At 38.2% G+C, this 21,372-nt stretch overlaps 1 protein-coding gene across 1 annotated transcript in view; it reads right to left on the bottom strand.

The window, feature by feature from the left end:
- The window catches only part of Zdhhc15 (zDHHC palmitoyltransferase 15), a 127,424-nt gene that overhangs the window by 38,749 nt on the left and 67,303 nt on the right, over positions 1-21,372 (bottom strand). The window contains exon 4 of the mRNA XM_021153468.2: positions 9,669-9,789. Within this exon, the coding sequence (XP_021009127.1) occupies positions 9,669-9,789 (121 nt within the window). The remainder of the gene's footprint in view (positions 1-9,668; positions 9,790-21,372) is intronic.

Raw genomic sequence — 21,372 nt, 5'->3', positions numbered from 1 at the left:
AATATGAACAATTATTCTATCTTGGTAATAAAAAGAATAATAAGACATATTAAAATTGAACAAAATAAGCTGGGCACTTGGGAGGCAGAGGCAGGCGGATCTCTGAGTTCAAGGCCAGCCTGGTCTACAGAGTGAGCTCCAGGACAGCCAGGGCTACACAGAGAAACCATCTCATAAAACAACAACAAAAAAAAAAAAGAAAAAAGAAAAAATTGAACAAAATATAGCTCTGCATATAATTTACCACATGAGCATCTAGCTCATATCTTTTGTTTTATCATATTTTCTATACTAGTACATAAATTACATACTTTTCTCCCTAGTTTTAGTAAGAATTTTTACATCCAACCAATGTCTCCACTCACCAGGCTCTTCACATCTTGTACTAGTGTCTAGCCAGGTGAGTCTACCTCTATACACTCACCAACTACCAAATTGAGATTCTGTCCCACATCCAGTGCCATGGTCTAATCTGGTCAATCTGACTTGTGACAGCCCTAACTTCCTGGCTCTGGCCAGGACCTGTGCCATCTGCCAACAACCTATAGTCAGACCCCTCATGTGATCAAAACTTGCACCAGGGTGTAGCGAGGTAAGTCTGCTTAAGCCTCCACTACGCACACTCCAAGTCCTCAGATCTAGCCTGGGTCCCACATCCAGTGCTAGACCTGTTTGGGACAGCCCTGATGTTACAGCACACAAACCGTGGGCCCTGTGAATTATATCCAACCTCTCTATTCAGCCAGCTGCTGTAATCTTATGCCTGCATCTAGCCAGGTGAGTCCATCTAATCCTTCCCTCCAAAAAATGTTTCCACCCTCTAGAATAGATGAGGGAGAAGAATTACAGGCCAATGGCATAGAAGGACCTTCAATAAGGTCACAATAGGAAAAATCCCCAAACTAAGGAAAAGCATACCCATACAGATACAAGAAACACATGCAACATCAAATTGATAAGACCAGAAAAATACCCCCATGGCATATCATAGTTAAAACATTAAGTATATAGAAACAAAGAAAGAATATCAAAAGCTGCAAGAGAAAAGACACATGTCACATGTAAAGGAAAATCCATCAGAATAGCTGGTTTCTCCATGGAAACTCTGAAAGCCAGATGTGCCTGAAGCAATGAATTCCAAGTTCTAAAGGACCATGAGTGTCAACCTAGACTATTGTACCAAGAAAAACTATCTGTCATAATTGAAGAACTTCTCATGATACAAACACCTAAAAAAATTTATATCTGGCAAATCAACCCTAAATAAAATATAGCAATCTCTACTTCAGCTGAAGAATAAACATAGCCAAGAGACTGTGGGAAGAAAACAAATAAAGCTGTAATTACTGAAACATGAAGTACCACTGGAGAACACAAATAACAACAACAAAGAAACAAAACCACAATGACTGTAATCAACACACATCCTTCAACAAAAACTTTACATATCAATGTCTTCAATTCTCCAATCAAAACACACATGCTGGTTGAATGGATCAAGAGACAAAAATCCATCTTTCTGTGGTTTACAAGGAATGTATCGTAGCTTCAAGGATGGGCATCAAGGTAGTGGGGAAGGATGGACGAAAGTACTTCAATCAAATGGGACCAGGAAGCAAGCATTCAAGCTTTGTAATCTTAATATCTGACAGAATAGATTTCCAACTAAAAGTAATCAGAAGATATAAAAAGGGCATCTCATTTTCAGGAAGAGAACAATGAAAAAATAAGATATCACTATCCTAAATATATATCCAAAAATTCATTCAATTTCATTAAAAAAGCATACTACTGAAATTAAAGACACAGACTAACATTAGTTCATTAATACTAGGTGATTTCAATAGTCCACTTTTTCCAATAGACATGTCATCTGGACAAAAAAAATAAACAGAGAAACATCAGAATTAGTTGACATCATACCTTAAATGGACTTACTAGATATCCACACAAACACCAGTATATATACAGTCTTTTTAGCAGCCCATGGAAGCCTCTCTAAAACTGACTGTATCAGGATACAAAACAAAGCTGAAAAAAATCCAGAAAGACTGAAATAAGTTTGTGTATCTAATCTGACCATAATACAATAAATTCAAAATTGACAGCAAACAGATTTCTAGTAAATACATAAGCTCATGGATATTAAAAACTCATGACTGAATGAGAGGTCAATGAAGAAAAAACTTCTTAGAACAAAATGAAAACACAATATGAAAACCTCTGAAAAACTGTAAAAGTAGGCCTACAAGGGACACTTGGGGCTTTAAGTGCCAATATTGAAAAATCTTCATAAAAATAAAAATAACCCCTAATTTAAAAAATAAGAAAGAGCACAAATAAATGGCTTCCTGGTGCAACTCACAAATGTGAGAAAACAAGAACAAATCAAACCTAAACCCTGTCTATGGAGAAACTTGAAAAAAAAAAATCAGAGCAGAAATTAGTGAAATAAAAGCAAAACCAAACCAAACTAACAAAATACAAAGAATCAATGCATTTAAGAGCTTTGAGAAGATAAATAAGATTGTGAGAGCATGGGCCCAACTAACAAGAAAGAAAAACAAGATGATCCAGATTAGAAACAAGCAGGGAGATATTACAACATACATCAATCAATTCAGGATATTATTAGAAAATAGTTTAAAAACCTGCACTCCATTAAGTTGGAAAATCTTACAGAAATGAATGAGTTTCTAGATTAATCCAAGCCACCAAAATTGAACCAAGAAAGACTGAACAGCCTAAGCACACCTATTATAAACAGTAATAGAAAGCTTTCCAACTTAAAAATGTCCAGACCCAAATGAATTCCCAGCAGTATTCTACCAGGATTTCAAAGAAGATCTATATAGCCATTTTTTAAAAATTATTCAAAAAATAGAAACAGAAGGAAACTCCTTTTAGGAAGCTAGTATTAGTATAATAACAAAACCAAGTAAAGGCACAACAACAAAAAAGAAATCCACATGTCAAATTTGCTGATGAGTGTAGATTCAAAAATAATAAAATATTTTCAAACAGAACACAGATAGATATTCAACAGAAGTATTACCCACACAGATCAATTCATCCCACAGATAAAGGTATGTTATGACACACACAAGTCAATAAATGTGATAAACCATATGAATGGACTTAAAAACAAAAGTCACATTGTCATTTTAATAGATGCAGAAGATATCTTTGACAAAGACCAATACTTGTGGATAGCCCTGGGGCTAATTATATTTGAAGTTAATTCCTTTCTTCTGTAAGGGGTTGCTAACAAAGAATGAATGAGTCAGCACTCAGGTAAACAGTAAATCCGCTTCCCACCTTAATTTGTAAAATAAAGGAGAGCTGATGATTGGGCAGATAAAAGGGAAGGTGGAGCACAAGGTGGAGAGGGAGAAGGAGAAATGGAAGAGTGAGAGGATGCAGAGGAGGAGGAAGAAGAAAAGCTGAGCAGAAGCACATGGCCTGGAGAAACCACAAGTTCTAAGGAGTCTCATTGATAAGGAAGATGGTAGTGTAGCGGTAGATCTGCCTGATCTAGGCACACAGCAAGTGTTCATAGTAACTGAGTTGTTTTTTCATTGCCGGGGCATATTTGGGTTGGAGATTTACCGCAACACCAATATGTCTTTATGATAAAAATCCTAGAGACAGCAGGATAAAAGGGAACATACAACAGATAACAAAAGCTATATATATGAGAACCCCACAGCCACCATAATTCTCATTTTGAAGCAATCCCACTGAAGTGAGGAATGAAACAGGGATATCCCCACTCCTTTTCAATACTGTGCTTGAAGCACTAGCTGGAGCAAGAAGGCAGAAGGAAATTAAAGGACTGTAAGTCGAATTGTGCCTACTTGCAGAAGACATGATATCATACATTAGAGGGCCTCAAAGTCTTACCAGAAAATTTCTAGAAATAACAAATTCAGCAATATGGAAGGATACATAATCAACTTACAAAAGTCATTAGCTTTCCTATACACCACTGACAAACACACAAAGAATGATGTTATAGGGGGCTGGTGAGATGGCTCAGCGGGTAAGAACATTGACTGCTCTTCCAAAGGCCCTGAGTTTAAATCCCAGCAACCACCTGGTGGCTCACAACTACCCATAATGAGATCTAATGCCCTCTTCTGGTGTGTCTGAAGTCAGCTACAGTGTACTTATGTATAATAATAAATAAATCTTTGGGCTGAAGCAAGCAGGGACTGAGCGAGTCGAGTTGTTCAGAGTAAGCGTGCTGACTGGAACAAGCAGAGGTCCTAAAAATTCAATTCCCAACAACCACATGAAGGCTCACAATCATCTGTACAGCTAGAGTGTATTCATATACATAAAATAAATACATCTTGAAAAAAAGAATGATGTTATTGACACACTATTTTCGAGGCTATTCCCAATAGCCTCGAAGAAAATTAAAATCCGTAGAAATAAACCTAACCAATGTAGTGGATAACCTCTATAATGAATATGTTAAATTTCTGATGAGGTAGAGAAAGACACTAAAACGGAAGGATACCTTATGCTTATGGATTGGTAGAAATACCAGTTTGAAATGAACCATTCTACCAAAAGCCAATTACAGATTCAATGCAATCTCAATCAAAACCTCCCATCATATTCTTCACATAAATTGGGAAAACTAGCCTAAAATTCACATTGAACTACTGGTAGCCAAAACAAATGTCAGCAAAAAGAAAAGTGCTGCAGAGATTACCATTCTGGGCCAAAAGATGTAGTACAGAGATACATTAATAAAAACAATTTATCGGGCACAAAACCAGACATATATATAGGCCAAAAGAACAAAATGTAAGACCCAAACATGAGTATATATAATTTGAATTATCTTATATTTGACAAAGATTCACAAAACATATACTGAAGAAAAGTCAGCATCAAGAAATATTGCTGGGAAAATCAGATGTCCATGTGTAGAAGAATGAAATTAGACACATATCTATCACCTTGTACGAAAACTAACTCCAAATGGGTCAAACACATAAACCTGAAATCTGAAACACTGACTCTTATAGAAGAAAACCTAGGAAGTATGATGTATACATAGGAAAGTGCTTCTTGACTAAGACTCCAATTGCCCTAGAAATAAGAGCACCAATAGACAAATGGGACTTCATAAAACCAAGGAGTTTCTACATGGATAACGAAACAATAGTGTGAGCAGAAGCCTACGAAAGGGAGAGAATCTTGGCCAGTGATACACCTGACAGAAGTTAATATCCAGACTATATAAAGAACTCCAAATATAAAGAATAATAAATGATCCATTAAAAAATGAGCTACAGATCTGAACAGGGTCCTCAAAAAGAGATAAAAGTTACTATGAAAGACCTCAAAGATATTAATCATTCCTAGCAGTTTATGGAAATGCAAATTAAAACAACTTTGAGATTTCAAGACAATAGAGAAGAAGTGTTGGAGAGGATGTCTGGGAAAGGGAAGCCTCACTTACTGTAACCATTACAAACTGGTCACACCACTTTGAAAATCAGTATGGAGAACATTAAAAAAGCTAAAAAATAAATCATATGACCCACATGACCCAGCTGTACCACCCCTGGAATTTCCTCACGGGACTTGACATCCTGCTTCACAGACACTTTTACAGCCATGTTTTACAACCATGTTTTACATCCATGTTCACAATAGCTAGAAAATGGACACACCGCAAATGTCCTTCAACTGATGACTGGATAATAAAAATGTGGTGCCTATACCCAGTGGAACACTACTATTCAGCTGTAAAGAAAAATGAGATCATAAAATTTGCAGGTAAATGAATGGACCTAGAAAAGATTGTATTAAATGAAGTAATAACACAGTTCTCTCTCATCTGTGGTTCCTATATCTAAATCTCTGTGAATATATAACACTGAGTAGTCACAGAAAGCAGGAAAGTTAAAAGGGACATGGGGGTTACAAAATAGAGGGAGAATAGAAGGGTACAAATTATTTGAAGGAAAATAGCAAAATGGGAGGATTAATTATAGAGTAATGAGTGAGATCAATGCAGGAGAGAAGGAAGAAGGTAAAATAACAGTAAAGATGTCTATATATATATATATATATATATATATGCAGTTTAAATTTCTCACCTGGGTGTATAACATATCCCAAGAGCCATAGACTATCTAATAAAAACCTCAATGCTAGGCATAAGAAGCCCTCTTGTGAGTTGTTGGACAGGGTTGGATCTGACCTGAAAGCCTCCTGCATGAAAACCAGCTTTCCAGGTTTGCAAGGGAGTGAAGCAACCAACAATCCTAACTATGATGTCTATAAACTACAATATGAAAACCCTAAGGCTGCAGTAGTGGCATGCATACTTTTGTAGAAACTGACAGCTCTCTAATTAGACTAAAGACCTACTAAACAAAAGGGAAATAATGCCTGGTACTAGAAACCTACTCACTCATCCTGGACAAGTGAGGTCGTGCATAATGAAAGACAAGCTTCCCCACTTACTAAACCAGCATAGTCCTTAATTACATTCTAAATATTTATTCTCTTCTTTCTTTCTTCTTCTCTTCTTCTCTTCTTCTCTTCTTCTCTTCTTCTCTTCTTCTCTTCTTCTCTTCTTCTCCTCTCCTCTCCTCTCCTCTCCTCTCCTCTCCTCTCCTCTCCTCTCCTCTCCTCTCCTCTCCTCTCCTCTCCTCTCCTCTCCTCTCCCCTCCCCTCCCCTCCCCTCCCCTCCCCTCCCCTCCCCTCCCCTCCCCTCCCCTCCCCTCCCCTCCCCTCCCCTCCCCTCCCCTCCCTTCTCCTCCTTCCTTCCTTCCTTCCTTCCTTCCTTCCTTCCTTCCTTCCTTCCTTCCTTCCTTCCTTCCTTCCTTCCTTTTTCTTTTATTTTTGTTTGTTTTTCAAGAAAGGGTTTCTCTGTGTAACAGCTCTGGATGTTCTGGAGACCCAGGCTGTCCTTGAAGTCACAGATCTGCCTGCCCCTGTCTCCTGAGTGCTAGGATTAAAGGCATGAGCCATCATCACCCAGCATAGATATTTATTCTTATATTCACAGATATGGGTAATTCTCAATCATCATTAATAAAATTTTTCTGTACAACACAGACACCATTACAGAAAACCACAAGCAATTAAACTGCAGAGTTGTAGAGCTCAGTTCCAACTGATACATCTGCAACACCTAAGACTGCACTTGCACCTAAGATTCAGGGAACATCACAGAAGAGGTGGCAGAAAAATTATAATAAAGAGGAAAGGGAAGTCTGCTGTGAGACTGTATGTCTCTTAGGAATGTCAGGGCAGTTATATTCACAAAATTTCATCAACATGGCTACTACTTAAACAAACCTGAACAAAGATAACATGCTAACATGGAAGGGGAAATTTTCCTCGGGCCTCAACTCTAGACAAAGAACTTCAGGCAATTATGGAATATTGAGAACAGGAGAAATATTCTTCTCCAGAGAAGAACTTGCCAATTGGTTATCCAATACCAAGTGGTGAGCACTGAAATCATATAATACAAGCATCATTATATAGAATATTGGTTGTATTTACATATTTAGGAATATATGTTCATAACAATTAAACAAATAGAAATCATTAATTTGAGAGAAAGCAAGGGCTTGCATGAGAAGGGTTGGAGGAAAGAAAGAAACAAAAATGATGAAATGATCTAATTTAGTAAGAAATAGAATATCTACTCTGTAAGATACCTGGCCTTCTAATTCAGTATTCCTATTGCTTGGACAAGGGTCTCACACATACTATTCACTTTTTAAAAAGTGCTATTATGGAACTTTTTATTAGTTAAAACAACTTGAGGGAAGATAAATTTATTATAGGTTATGCCTTAAAAGGAATTAGTCCATCAAGGAAGGAAAGGCATGGAGCAAGAGCAGCACGTGACTATGGTTGTAGAAACTAGCTCCTATGTGGGGGGACCAGGGGACAGAGGAAGAACTCCACAGTAGCTTTCTCCTTTTCTCCTTTTCTTCAATCTGGGATAGCAACTCATAGGGTTGTGCCATTCATATTTAGAGCAGGTCTGCGCCCCTCAGTCAATCTTCTCTGTAAGAACCCCCAAAGTCACACCCAAGGCACAGCTCAGTAATGGGTCTTACTCTGTTACTTCCTCCTTTTTTCAAGATGGAGTCTCCATGGCTGGCTTGCAACTTGGTCTGTAGATCTGGCTAATGCCAAACTCACAGAGATCCACCTGCCTCTGTTTACTACCACATTTTATTCTTTTTTTTCTTAATTCAATCATCACTATTTCCAAACACCCGCTGAAATAGGGCTAAGAAATTACCCAGATTCAGCAAGTTCAATAATATGCCATTTTTCTTTGTTCTGTTTCTTTTACTGGCTTTGTTACTTTGGTGTTTAAAGCAAATATACAAACAATCACAGATATTTTAGTATGTACAAATATTTTGAAAAATACTAAGCGCCATGGCATTATTCTTCTAACAAAATTAACAATATATATTTTTTGAGACAGAGTTTCTCTGTATAGCCCTGGCTGTCCTGGAACTCACTTTGTAGACCAGGCTGGCCTCGAACTCAGAAATCCACCTGCCTCTGCCTCCCAAGTGCTGGGATTAAAGGCGCGTGCCACCACGCCCGGCTAACAATAAATTTTTAATGTTGCCTAATTACAATTTCCTCAATTGCCCAACTGCATCTTAACTGATATTTGCTGAATAAACCATTGGTGAAGAAACGACCCTGAATCTGACAGCACCATTTGCAAAGGAGGATGCAGCAAAAAACCCTTCGTTTTCAAGGTTTTCACTTTCAAAGGTGGAGAACTATCTCTGCAAGTACTGTTCCACTCATGCAAATGGAACCCAAGTGTAAAACTTCACAAGAGATATTCAATCACATAAATGAAGATACATCTTCCTTTGCTTATTACTGCAAGGACATTTATAGCAGACTGATTCATACTAGCTAAGCATTGGAAACAAACCAAATTTGTATCAGCCACTGAGTACATAAACAAGCTGTTATATTCATACAATGTAATGCTACTCAGTAATACAAGGAATTAAATACACAACAATATGAGTAAGTTTCACAAATATTATGCTGACTAAAAGAAACAAAACACATGGGTGTATGCTTCATGATTTCGCTTATACAAAATTCCAGAGTAGGCAAAGCTAATCACCATATGAAAACTATCAGAATAATAATCGTATGTGTGCATGGGGATTGACTGGGTAGAGGCATGGCAGAACCTTCTTGGAGTGATGGTAATTTTTCAGCAGCTTTGATTACAGGTGTGTGTATTTTTCAAAACATGTTGAATTGTACACTTAAGATGTTTGCATATTTTCATATGCAAATTTATCCACAAACGAATACATATTTAGGCAGATATGTACTGGTGTTTGCTATTTGTTTTAAAATGCATCAGAAAAATAAGATGAGCCAATGGAAAACAGAGGGTTGACTCTATGGAAAGGAATGTCATAAAGTAGTATAATAAAATGTTAGTGGTAAAACCACTGGTATGACAGTTACTTACAAATTTCCAAAAAGGCAGATGAAAATTTGTATAATGAAATGTAGTTTTGAGAAGATGAGACAAAAAGGATGCTAGCATGATAACTCAGATGACTTGGTGTTCCTTACATTCCTGCTAACTGACTCCCTGGCAGAGATGATGAACTGACCTCCACTCCCGGTTCTTGTGTACACTGGTAGCTTCTTGGCCATATCCACAAGCATCTGCTTCTGGACCTCAGGTCTCTCTTCATTTTTATAGCGCTCCTTGTCTGTATAGGACAAGTGGAACTGGAAACAGAATGGACAATGTTTATATTTTCAGGTTCCCAGAAAGCATTAAAACAACCATAACTACCTAAATGAAAATATTATCTGCTCTTGAACTTCAAATACCAGTTTGTCTTAGATATTTTTTGGCTATGTATTTTATGAGATAGGTGTTTTTTTTAATTAAAAAATAATGTTTAGACAGATTAAGTACCTTGTCCATGGCTGTACTCAATCAACTTATAAGTAGCAAAGCTGCTCCCCAGTATACTTCATGTACCTACCAGACTTGTATTTCTACCATTCCATCATACCATGTATGATGGTACATATATTTCTCTAACACATTGCTGCCAGGATCCCTTCAGTGAGCAGCCAGGTTTATTGAGTAACAATTACTATTTTATAGGTTCAAAATGCTGATGACATTCAGAGAAGCTGGATGGCTTGTGACATTGTCTGAATATTATAATTTTGCAAATGCATGGAATTCTGGATATCTTCACTAACTGATATAGAACTTTTTGTCAATTTAATGCTACATTTTGCTAATATTGCCTAAGGTAACCTAATTATTTTTCAAAGCAATATAGATTTGAAAACTTTCCTTTAGTCTACACAAAAGGGTAGACATATGGAAAAGGAGAAGATCTATGGTGGGGATTCCTGGTATAAGCTTTCTCATCTTAAAATAGAAAATAACTTTTGGAAAATGGGCATTCTTGATCTGAACTTTTTTTCTGTAAAATAAAAGAAATTATTCTGATTTCAGAAGACTGGAACTTGATTGTTGGGTAATAACAAGTAATTCAAAGAATTATTTAGAATTCTAATTATTAATCATTTAAATCTATTTGATATTACCAGTCATTTGAATTTTAACTCTTAATATATAATACCTTACTATGCTTTACTCAGTATGTTTACAGCTACTCCTTATAATGAACACCTTTTCATGGCTTAATCGAGCCATTTAGGGTATTCTCTCGAAATACTTATTCAAGTCTTTTGTCCACCATGATAATTAGGCTTTTAGTCACGTTCCTTTCAGGGTGAAGTCTCTGGTGTTGCCTATGCTTCAGTGAAACCACACATCAAAGAGTATATGAGTAACACAAACTGTACTTGATGGGTTTAAAGAAAAAAAAAGAGGACATGAGTGGATAGGTAGGGCAAGGATAATCATTTTAGGAGGAATATGGGAGGGGTGAATATGATGAAAATTGTATGAAATTCTTAAGCAATTAACAAAATTAAGAAAAATGTGCTATTGTCTTTTTATGCTGAATTGTGACATATATATAATATTATGTATGTATTATATATCTTTTATATATTACAGATTCTACTCTTTTGTTGAATATTTTTGTAACAATATGTACCTTTTCTTTTGGTCATTTTATGGTACATTTTGAGGGACAGAAGATCTTGGTGAGAGTGTGGACTTATAGACCAGTTTGAATAACTTAGGTACTATCTAAAGCTAAATACATATCAGTGGTATGGCCTAGCAATCCGACTCCTAGTTATATTAGTCAAGAAAAATAAATATATGTGGGTGAAACATATATGTAAATATGCCAAAAGACACGTACAAGAATGCTCAGATTAGGTGTGTGCAGCTATGAACTCTCTCTCTCTCATACACACACACACAAAATAAATAAATGTTAAAAATAAAAAGTAAATTAAAAATAGAACTCTATCCATGATGTGTTTTATTATGTCATGCCATTCTCAACCAGAGTGAGAGTTAAATGTCCTTCTGAGAATATATGGAAAGGCATAGGAGGTATTTGAGGTTGTCACAATAAATATGATACATTTATAAGCATTTAATTCTTAGCCCTGAGTTCTGATGTATACTAGGTAGATACATCCTATAAGGATACAATAAGTACATATTGTAAACTGATACAGAACAACCTGGTTTTTCCTGTTTTTTTTTTAATAAGTACAATCATACTACCATAAAAATCCAAAATTTTTAGATTTTCATTTAAATTTTGATAATTGAAAGTAGCACCTCATGGCAGTGCTTAATCTTTGAGGCATCCTTGTGAATGTAACTTTCTTATGGGCCTGAATACTATTTGAAGGGCACAGGCACAATTGTTTCTATTTAGATGTGACAAATACTTTGTGGTCACTCAACAAATGGTTTTGAACAAGCTGGCTGGAACAGACAGCATATTTCTGGCACTATCTAAGCCTTATTATGGATGATAAAGCAGTGAGCTAGCAAATGCATTCTTGGATAAGACAACTGGTGACAGATTGGAATGCTGTGTTAGAAAAATTAATATTGTGGCCATCAAGTAGTCCCAAAGAACTCTCCTTCCATTTTTACAAATTGAAAATGATAAAGATGTAGTCATTAAAAGGGAACAGGATCACGTATGGGGGGGGGGGCAAGAGGGAAGCCGTGAGGGCCAGCAGAATGAATGGAAATGTGCAGCCTCAGGAGATGGGAGGTGGGGGGTTCTCTCCAGAATGTACCAGAGACTTGAGAGGTGAGAGGCTGTCAGGACTCAAAGGGAGGGACTTAGATGAAATGCCTAACAGTGGGGAGAGGGAACTTGTAGGGTCCACCTCCAGTGGAAAGACGGCTTCAAGTGGAGGGATGGTGTTGCCATCCCACAGTCAAAAACTCTGACCCAGAATTGTTCCTATCTGAAAGAAATGCAAGGACAAAACTAGAGAAGAGCTGAGGGAAAGGAGGTCCAGGGACTGGCCCAAAGTGGGATCCAGCTCAAGGGGAGGCTCCAAGACCTGACACTATTACTGATGCTATAGTGTGCTTACAGACAGGAGCCTAGCATGGCGTCCTCAGAGAGGCCCAACAAATAGCTGACTGAGACAGAAGCAGATACTTATACCCAAAATTGGACTGAAGTCAGGAACTCCTGTGGTTGAATTAGGGAAAGGCTGGAAGAAGCTGAGGAGGAGAGTGACCCTATAGAAAGACCAGCAGTCTCAACTAACCTGGACCCTCCAGATCTCTCAGACACTGGACCACCAACCAGGGAGCATACACTACCTGGTCAGAGGCCCCAGTCACATCTACAGCAGAGGACTACCTGGTTTGGCTTCGGTGAGAGAAGATGTTCCTAACTCTCGAGAGACTTGAGATCCCAGGGAGTGGAGAGGTCTGGCGAGGGGTGGGGTGAGGGATATGGGAACATCCTCTCATAGACAGATGTGAGGAGGACTGGGATGAGGAACTGTCAGAGGGCAGGCTAGGAGGGGGATAATGACTGGACTGTAAAAAAAGATTAAATATAGATATAAAAAATAAAAGATGTAGTCATAAGCAATAGACATTTGCAGTACTTGATTAAAACCTAACATTATCTCATCAAGTATAGGCCTACAAAATTTCTAACCACTTAGCCTTTCTACTGACCTAAAAGCTTTTATACATAATATGAAGGGGCTACTTAATTTTTATTAAGCTAAAATTAAGATAACATGGTAATTTATTTTATAAGGTACATGTTACAGTTCACAAATTCAGTGGCATTTAGCTCTCTCATAGTGGGGTGCAAACGAACACCAAATGTTCAGAAACATTTCGCCACCTGAGAGAAAGCCCTTTACTTTATTAAGTTGTTAATTCTTTATTCCCTTATGTCTAGGCAGACTGCAACCAATATCTGCTGTATAAGTTTCTGTCTGAATTTACCTTCAAAACAGTATGACCTTTGGTGTTCAATGGCCACACTTCAAGGTTCATCTATGTTGTATCATATGTCAGTACTGCATTATCTTCCCATGGCCAATGGTATTCTGATGTGTATGCATGTACAATATTTCCTCAAACTATTTTTCCACTGGCATTGATAAATATTTGGGTTGTTTCCATCTTTTAGTTATGGTGATTAGTGCTGCAATAAAAATTGTACATATGTATTTATTTGAATGCTTCCTTTCAATTATTTTGATTATGAATGGAACTTTTGGGTCACATGGAATCTCCATATTTAACCTTATGAGAAAAAGCATAGCTATTTTGCATAGCATATTTACCAGTCTATATTCCCAGTCAAATTTGAAAGAATTGTGAATACTTTGCATTCTAGCCAATATTTGATATTTTCATTCATTCATTCATTCATTCATTCATTCAATGAATCGTGGTGGTTTTGGTGTCTAGATTTGCATCTCTTTAAAATTGGGAGTGGGGCTCATGAACTTTTCATATCCTTAACAAACAATTTTATATATTTTCGGAGAGACAAATGTCAATTTGGGATCTTTCTGCATTTCACAACTGGGCTATCTTTATTTAGATGCTGAATTATAAGAATTCTTTATATATTCTGTGTACTGGACACAAAAATTGTATGAATTAAAAGACCGTCTTTCAGCCGGGCAGTGGTGGCCTTTAATCCCAGCACTTGGGAGGCAGAGGCAGGTGGATTTCTGAGTTCAAGGCCAGCCTGGTCTACAGAGTGAGTTCCAGGACAGCCAGGGCTACACAGAGAAACCCTGTCTCGAAACAAAACAAAACAAAACAAAACAAAACAAACAAAACAAAAAGACTGTCTTTCATGCTTTGGTTGGTCATCTTACTGTTTGGTTTATTCCCCTTGTAACAGTCATTTATTTTTAACCTTTGGCTTTAGGTCACTCTTCGTTATACAGTTCTTTAACACATCAAAATAGATTATTTGAAATATTTCTTCCTTTAAATGTTTTTACAAGTATAAATTTTCATGTGAGCACTACTTGATTACATCCTATACTTTTTACTGTGTCATATCTCTGTTTCACTCCTCTCAAAGTATTTTTAAAATTTCCTGCCATTTCCTATTCGATCCATTAGTTCAGAGTGTGCTTAATGATCAAGGTGCAGAGAAGAGACTGCAGAATTCTAAGCCCTAAATGGGACACCAATTTTACATCCTCCTTTCCAAGACTCAGGGATCACTGAAGGAAAGGGAGACAGAAAAACTCAAAGAACCAGTGGTGGTGGATACATTCATTAAAGCAGCAGTTTTTAAATACACAATGGGGTCCTTGCACAGGCGATCTCATAGCACAAGACTGGGCAAGCTCAAAGCAGACAAAATCCTAGCTTGGAAAGGGGAGGGGGAAAGAAGTCCTACCTATAGCAGAGGAGATATTGGCAATCAATAGCTTCTGGGAGATAGAATCTGCTTTTGTTTTTGTTTTTGTTTTTCTTTTTAAAAGGGGTAGTCTCTGGTAGGTCAACCACCTTCCATGGATGGCCAACACTAAAGAGTAGTTCATGGACAAGACTCTTCTGGTCAGAACAGCACCGGAGTAGTTAGGGCGCAGGGTCGGCTGACACTCGCCAGCTACCCACAACACCCACCACAGAATCTTAAGACTTCTGGTGAGTGGAACACAGCTTCTGCTCCAATCCAATTGCACGCTGGACCTGAGACTGCATTAGTTAGGGAAGCAGAAAACCGGCCTGAGTAGGGCCACAGGCCTCTTCCAGCCTGAACAGCACCAGGGTAGCTACAGCGCAGGGACGGCTGACACCCGCCAGCTACCCACGACCCCCGCCACAGGATTTTGAGACTTCTGGTGAGTGGAACACAGCTTCTGCTCTAATCTTTAAACAGTGACAACGATAACAACTAACCCCAGAGATTACCAGATGGCGAAAGGTAAACGTAATAATCTTACTAACAGAAACCAAGACCACCCACCATCATCAGAACCTAGCACTCCCACTTCGCCCAGTCCAGGGCACCCCAACACACCGGAAAAGCTAGACACGGATCTAAAAGCATATCTCATGATGATGGTAGAGGACATCAAGAAGGACTTTAATAACTCACTTAAAGAATTACAGGAGAACATGGCTAAAGAGTTACAAGTCCTTAAAGAAAAACAGGATAACACAATCAAACAGGTAGAAGTCCTTAAAGAAAAACAGGATAACACAATCAAACAGGTAGAAGTCCTTAAAGAAAAACAGGAAAACACATCCAAACAGATGATGGAAATGAAAAAAACCATACTAGACCTAAAAAGGGAAGTAGACACAATAAAGAAAACCCAAAATGAGGCAACACTGGAGATAGAAACCCTAGGAAAGAAATCTGGAACCATAGATACGAGCATCAGCAACAGAATACAAGAGATGGAAGAGAGAATCTCAGGTGCAGAAGATTCCATAGAGAACATCGGCAAAACAATCAAGGAAAATGTAAAACGCAAAAAGATCCTAACTCAAAACATCCAAGAAATACAGGACACAATGAGAAGACCAAACCTACGGATAACAGGAGTGGATGAGAATGAAGATTTTCAACTCAAAGGACCATCAAACATCTTCAACAAAATTATAGAAGAAAACTTCCCAAACCTAAAGAAAGAGATGCCCATGAACATACAAGAAGCCTACAGAACTCCAAATAGACTGGACCAGAAAAGAAATACCTCCCGACACATAAAAATCAGAACAACAAATGCACTAAATAAAGATAGAATACTAAAAGCAGTAAGAGAAAAAGGCCAAGTAACATATAAAGGCAAGCCTATCAGAATTACACCAGATTTTTCACCAGAGACTATGAAAGCCAGAAGATCCAGGACAGATGTTATACAGACACTAAAAGAACACAAATTCCAGCCCAGGCTACTATACCCAGCCAAAGTCTCAACATAGATGGAGAAACCAAAGTATTCCACGACAAAACCAAATTCACACATTATCTCTCCACGAATCCAGCCCTTCAAAGGATAATAACAGGAAAAAACCAATACAAGGACTGGAACCACGCCCTAGAAACAACAAGAAGGTAATCCCTCAACAAACCTAAAAGAAGACAGCCACAAGAACAGAATGCCAACTTTAACAACAAAAATAACAGGAAACAACAATTACTTTTCCTTAATATCTCTTAATATCAATGGACTCAACTCCCCGATAAAAAGACATAGACTAACAAACTGGCTACACAAACAAGACCCAACATTTTGCTGCTTACAGGAAACTCATCTCAGAGAAAAAGATAGACATTACCTCAGAATGAAAGGCTGGAAAACAATTTTCCAAGCAAATGGTATGAAGAAACAAGCTGGAGTAGCCATTCTAATATCTGATAAGATTGACTTCCAACCCAAAGTCATCAAAAAAGACAGGGAGGGGCACTTCATACTCATCAAAGGTAAAATACTCCAAGAGGAACTATCAATCCTGAATATCTATGCTCCAAATACAAAGGCAGCCACATTCATTAAAGAAACTTTAGTAAATCTCAAAGCACACATTGCACCTCATACAATAATAGTGGGAGACTTCAACACACCACTTTCACCAATGGACAGATCATGGAAACAGAAACTAAACAGGGACACAGTGAAACTAACAGAAATTATGAATCAAATGGATCTGGCAGATATCTATAGAACATTCTATCCTAAAACAAAAGGATATACCTTCTTCTCAGCACCTCATGGTACCTTCTCCAAAATTGACCACATAATTGGTCACAAAACAGGCCTCAACAGATACAATAATATTGAAATTGTCCCATGCATCCTATCAGATCACCATGGACTAAGGCTGATCTTCAATAACAAAATAAATATTAGAAAGCCAACATTCACGTGGAAACTGAACAACACTCTTCTCAATGATACCTTGGTCAAGGAAGGAATAAAGAAAGAAATTAAGGACTTTTTAGAGTACAATGAAAATGAAGCCAGAACATACCCAAACTTATGGGACGCAATGAAAGCATTTCTAAGAGGAAAACTCATAGCTCTGAGTGCCTCCAAAAAGAAACTAGAGAGAGCACACATTAGCAACTTGACAACACACCTAAAAGCACTAGAACAAAAGGAAGCAAACTCACCCAAGAGGAGTAGACGGCAGGAAATAATCAAACTCAGGGGCGAAATCAACCAAGTGGAAACAAGAAGAACTATTCAAAGAATCAACCAATCAAGGAGCTGGTTCTTTGAGAAAATCAACAAGATAGATACACCCTTAGCCAGACTCACTAGAGGGCACAGGGAAAGCATCCTAATTAACAAAATCAGAAATGAAAAAGGAGACATAACAACAGATCCTGAAGACATCCAAAACACCATCAGATCCTTCTACCAAAGGCTATACTCAACAAAACTGGAGAACCTGGATGAAATGGAGAAGTTCCTAGACAGATACCAGGCACCAAAGTTGAATCAAGATCAGGTTAATGATCTAAACAGCCCTATATCCCCCAAAGAAATAGAAGCAGTCATTAATAGTCTCCCAACCAAAAAAAGCCCAGGACCAGATGGATTTAGTGCAGAGTTCTATCAGACCTTCAAAGAAGATCTAATCCCAGTTCTTCACAAACTATTCCACAAAATAAAACAGAAGGTACTCTACCCAACTCATTCTATGAAGCCACAATTACTCTGATACCTAAACCACAAAAAGACCCAACAAAGATAGAAAACTACAAACCAATATCCCTTATGAATATTGATACAAAAATCCTCAATAAAGTTCTTGCTAACCGAATCCAAGAACACATCAAAACAATCATCCATCCTGACCAAGTAGGTTGCATCCCAGGGATGCAGGGATGGTTCAATATACGGAAATCCATCAACGTAATCCAGTATATAAACAAACTCAAAGACAAAAACCACATGTTCATCTAGTTAGATGCGGAAAAAGCATTTGACAAGATCCAACACCCATTCATGATAAAAGTCTTGGAAAGATCAGGAATTCAAGGCCCATACCTAAACATGATAACAGCAATCTACAGCAAACCAGTAGCCAACATCAAAGTAAATGGTGAGAAGCTTGAAGCAATCCCTCTAAAATCAGGGACTAGACAAGGCTATCCACTTTCTCTATTCAACAACAAAAGGAGATCAAAGGGATACAAATTGGAAAAGATGAAGTCAAAATATCACTTTTTGCAGATGATATGATAGTATATATATAAGTGACCCTAAAAATTCCACCAGAGAACTCTTAAACCTGATAAACAGCTTCGGTGAAGTAGCTGGATATAAAATTAACTCAAACAAATCAATGGCCTTTCTCTACACAAAGAATAAACAGGCCGAGAAAGAAATTAGGGAAATAAACACCCTTCTCAATAGTCACAAATAATATAAAATATCTTGGCGTGACTCTAACTAAGGAAGTGAAAGATCTGTATAATAAATACTTCAAGTCTCTGAAGAAAGAAATTATAGAAGATCTCAGAAGATGGAAAGATCTCCCATGCTCATGGATTGGCAGGATCAACATTGTAAAAATGGCTATCTTGCCAAAAGCAATCTACAGATTCAATGCAATCCCCATCAAAATTCCAACTCAATTCTTCAACGAATTAGAAAGTGCAATCTGGACACCATTGCATACACTAGCAAGATTTTGCTGAAAGGACCCAAATATAGCTGTCTCTTGTGAGACGATGCCGGGGCCTAGCAAACACAGGAGTGGATGTTCACAGTCAGCTATTGGATGTATCATAGGGCTCCCAATGGAGAAGCTAGAGAAAGTACCCAAGGAGCTAAAGGGATCTGCAACCCTATTGTTGGAACAACATGATGTACTAACCAGAACCCCGGAGCTCTTGTCTCTAGCTGCATATGTATCGAAAGATGGCCTAGTCGGCCATCATCGGAAAGAGAGGCCCATTGGACTTGCAAACTTTATATGCCCCAATATAGGGGAATGCCAGGGCCAAAAGAATGGGAATGGGTGGGTAGGGAAGTGGGGGGCGCTATGGGGGACTTTTGGGATAGCATTGGAAATGTAATTGAGGAAAATATGTAATAAAAATATTAAAAATCAAAAAAAAATAAATAAAATTTGCTATTCGAATAAAAAAAAAAAAAAGAAAGTGCAATCTGCAAATTCATCTGGAATAACAAAAAACCTAGGATAGCAAAAACTCTTCTCAAGGATAAAAGAACCTCTGGTGGAATCACCATGCCGGACCTAAAGCTTTACTACAGAGCAATTGTGATAAAAACTGCGTGGTACTGGTATAGTGACAGACAAATAGACCAATGGAATAGAATTGAAGACCCAGAAATGAACCCACACACCTATGGTCCCTTGAACTTGTACAAGGGAGCTAAAAACATCCAGTGGAAGAAAGACAGCATTTTCAACAAATGGTGCTGGCACAACTGGTTGTTAACATGTAGAAGAATGCGAATCGATCCATTCCTATCTCCTTGTGCTAAGGTCAAGTCTAAGTGGATCAAGGAACTTCACATAAAACCAGAGACACTGAAACTTATAGAGGAGAAAGTGGGGAAAAGCCTTGAAGATATGGGCACAGGGGAAAAATTCTTGAATAGAACAGCAATGGCTTGTGCTGTAAGATTGAGAATGGACAAGTGGGACCTCATGAAACTGCAAAGCTTCTGCAAGGCAAAAGACACCATCAATAAGACAAAAAAAAACCACCAACAGATTGGGAAAGGATCTTTACCTATCCTAAATCAGATAAGGGACTATTATCCAATATATATAAAGAACTCAAGAAGGTGGACTCCAGAAAGTCAAATAACCGCATTAAAAAATGGGGTTCAGAACTGAACAAAGAATTCTCACCTGAAGAATACCGAATGGCAGAGAAGCACCTGAAAAAATGTTCAACATCCTTAATCATCAGGTAAATGCAAATCAAAACAACCCTGAGATTCCACCTCACACCAGTCAGAATGGCTAAGATCAAAAATTCAGGTGACAGCAGATGCTGGCGAGGATGTGGAGAAAGAGGAACACTCCTCCATTGTTGGTGGGATTGCAAGCTTGTACAACCACTCTGGAAATCAGTCTGGCGGTTCCTCAGAAAATTGGACATAGTACTACCGGAGGATCCAGCAATACCTCTCCTGGGCATATATCCAGAAGATGTCCCAACCGGTAAGAAGGACACATGCTCTACTATGTTCATAGCAGCCCTATTTATAATAGCCAGAAGCTGGAAAGAACCCAGATGTCCCTCAACAGAGGAATGGATACAGAAATTATGGTACATTTACACAATGGAGTACTACTCAGCTATTAAAAAGAATGAATTTATGAAATTCTTAGGCAAATGGATGGATCTGGAGGATATCATCCTGAGTGAGGTAACCCAATCACAAAAGAAGTCACTTGATATGCACTCACTGATAAGCGGATATTAGCCCAGAAACCTAGGATACCCAAGATACAATTTGCAAAACACAAGAAAATCAAGAAGAAGGAAGACCAACGTGTGGATACTTCATTCCTCCCTAGAATAGGGAATCAAATACCCATGGAAGGAGTTACAGAGACAAAGTTTGGAGGTAAGACTAAAGGATGGACCATCCAGAGACTGCCCTACTCAGGGGTCCATCCCATAATCAGCCACCAAACACAGACAGAAGTGCATACACCAGCAAGATTTTTCTGAAAGGATCCTGATAGAGCTGTCTCTTGTGAGGCTATGCCAGTATCTGGCAAATACAGAAGTGGATGTTCACATTCATCTATAGGATGGAACACGGGGCCTCCTCTCTGGAGGAGCCAGAGAAAGTACCCAAGGAGCTGAAGGGGTCTGCAACCGTATAGGTGGAACAACAATATGAACTAATCAGTACCCCCATGTTGCGGCCCGACCA

Source organism: Mus caroli, unplaced genomic scaffold, assembly GCF_978045245.1.
Source record: "Mus caroli unplaced genomic scaffold, Mus_caroli_1 scaffold_5, whole genome shotgun sequence".
In the NCBI taxonomy this organism is placed as follows: domain Eukaryota; kingdom Metazoa; phylum Chordata; class Mammalia; order Rodentia; family Muridae; genus Mus; species Mus caroli.
The sequence above is the reverse complement of the archived record's forward strand: the minus strand, read 5'-3'. Positions and strand labels throughout refer to the sequence as shown.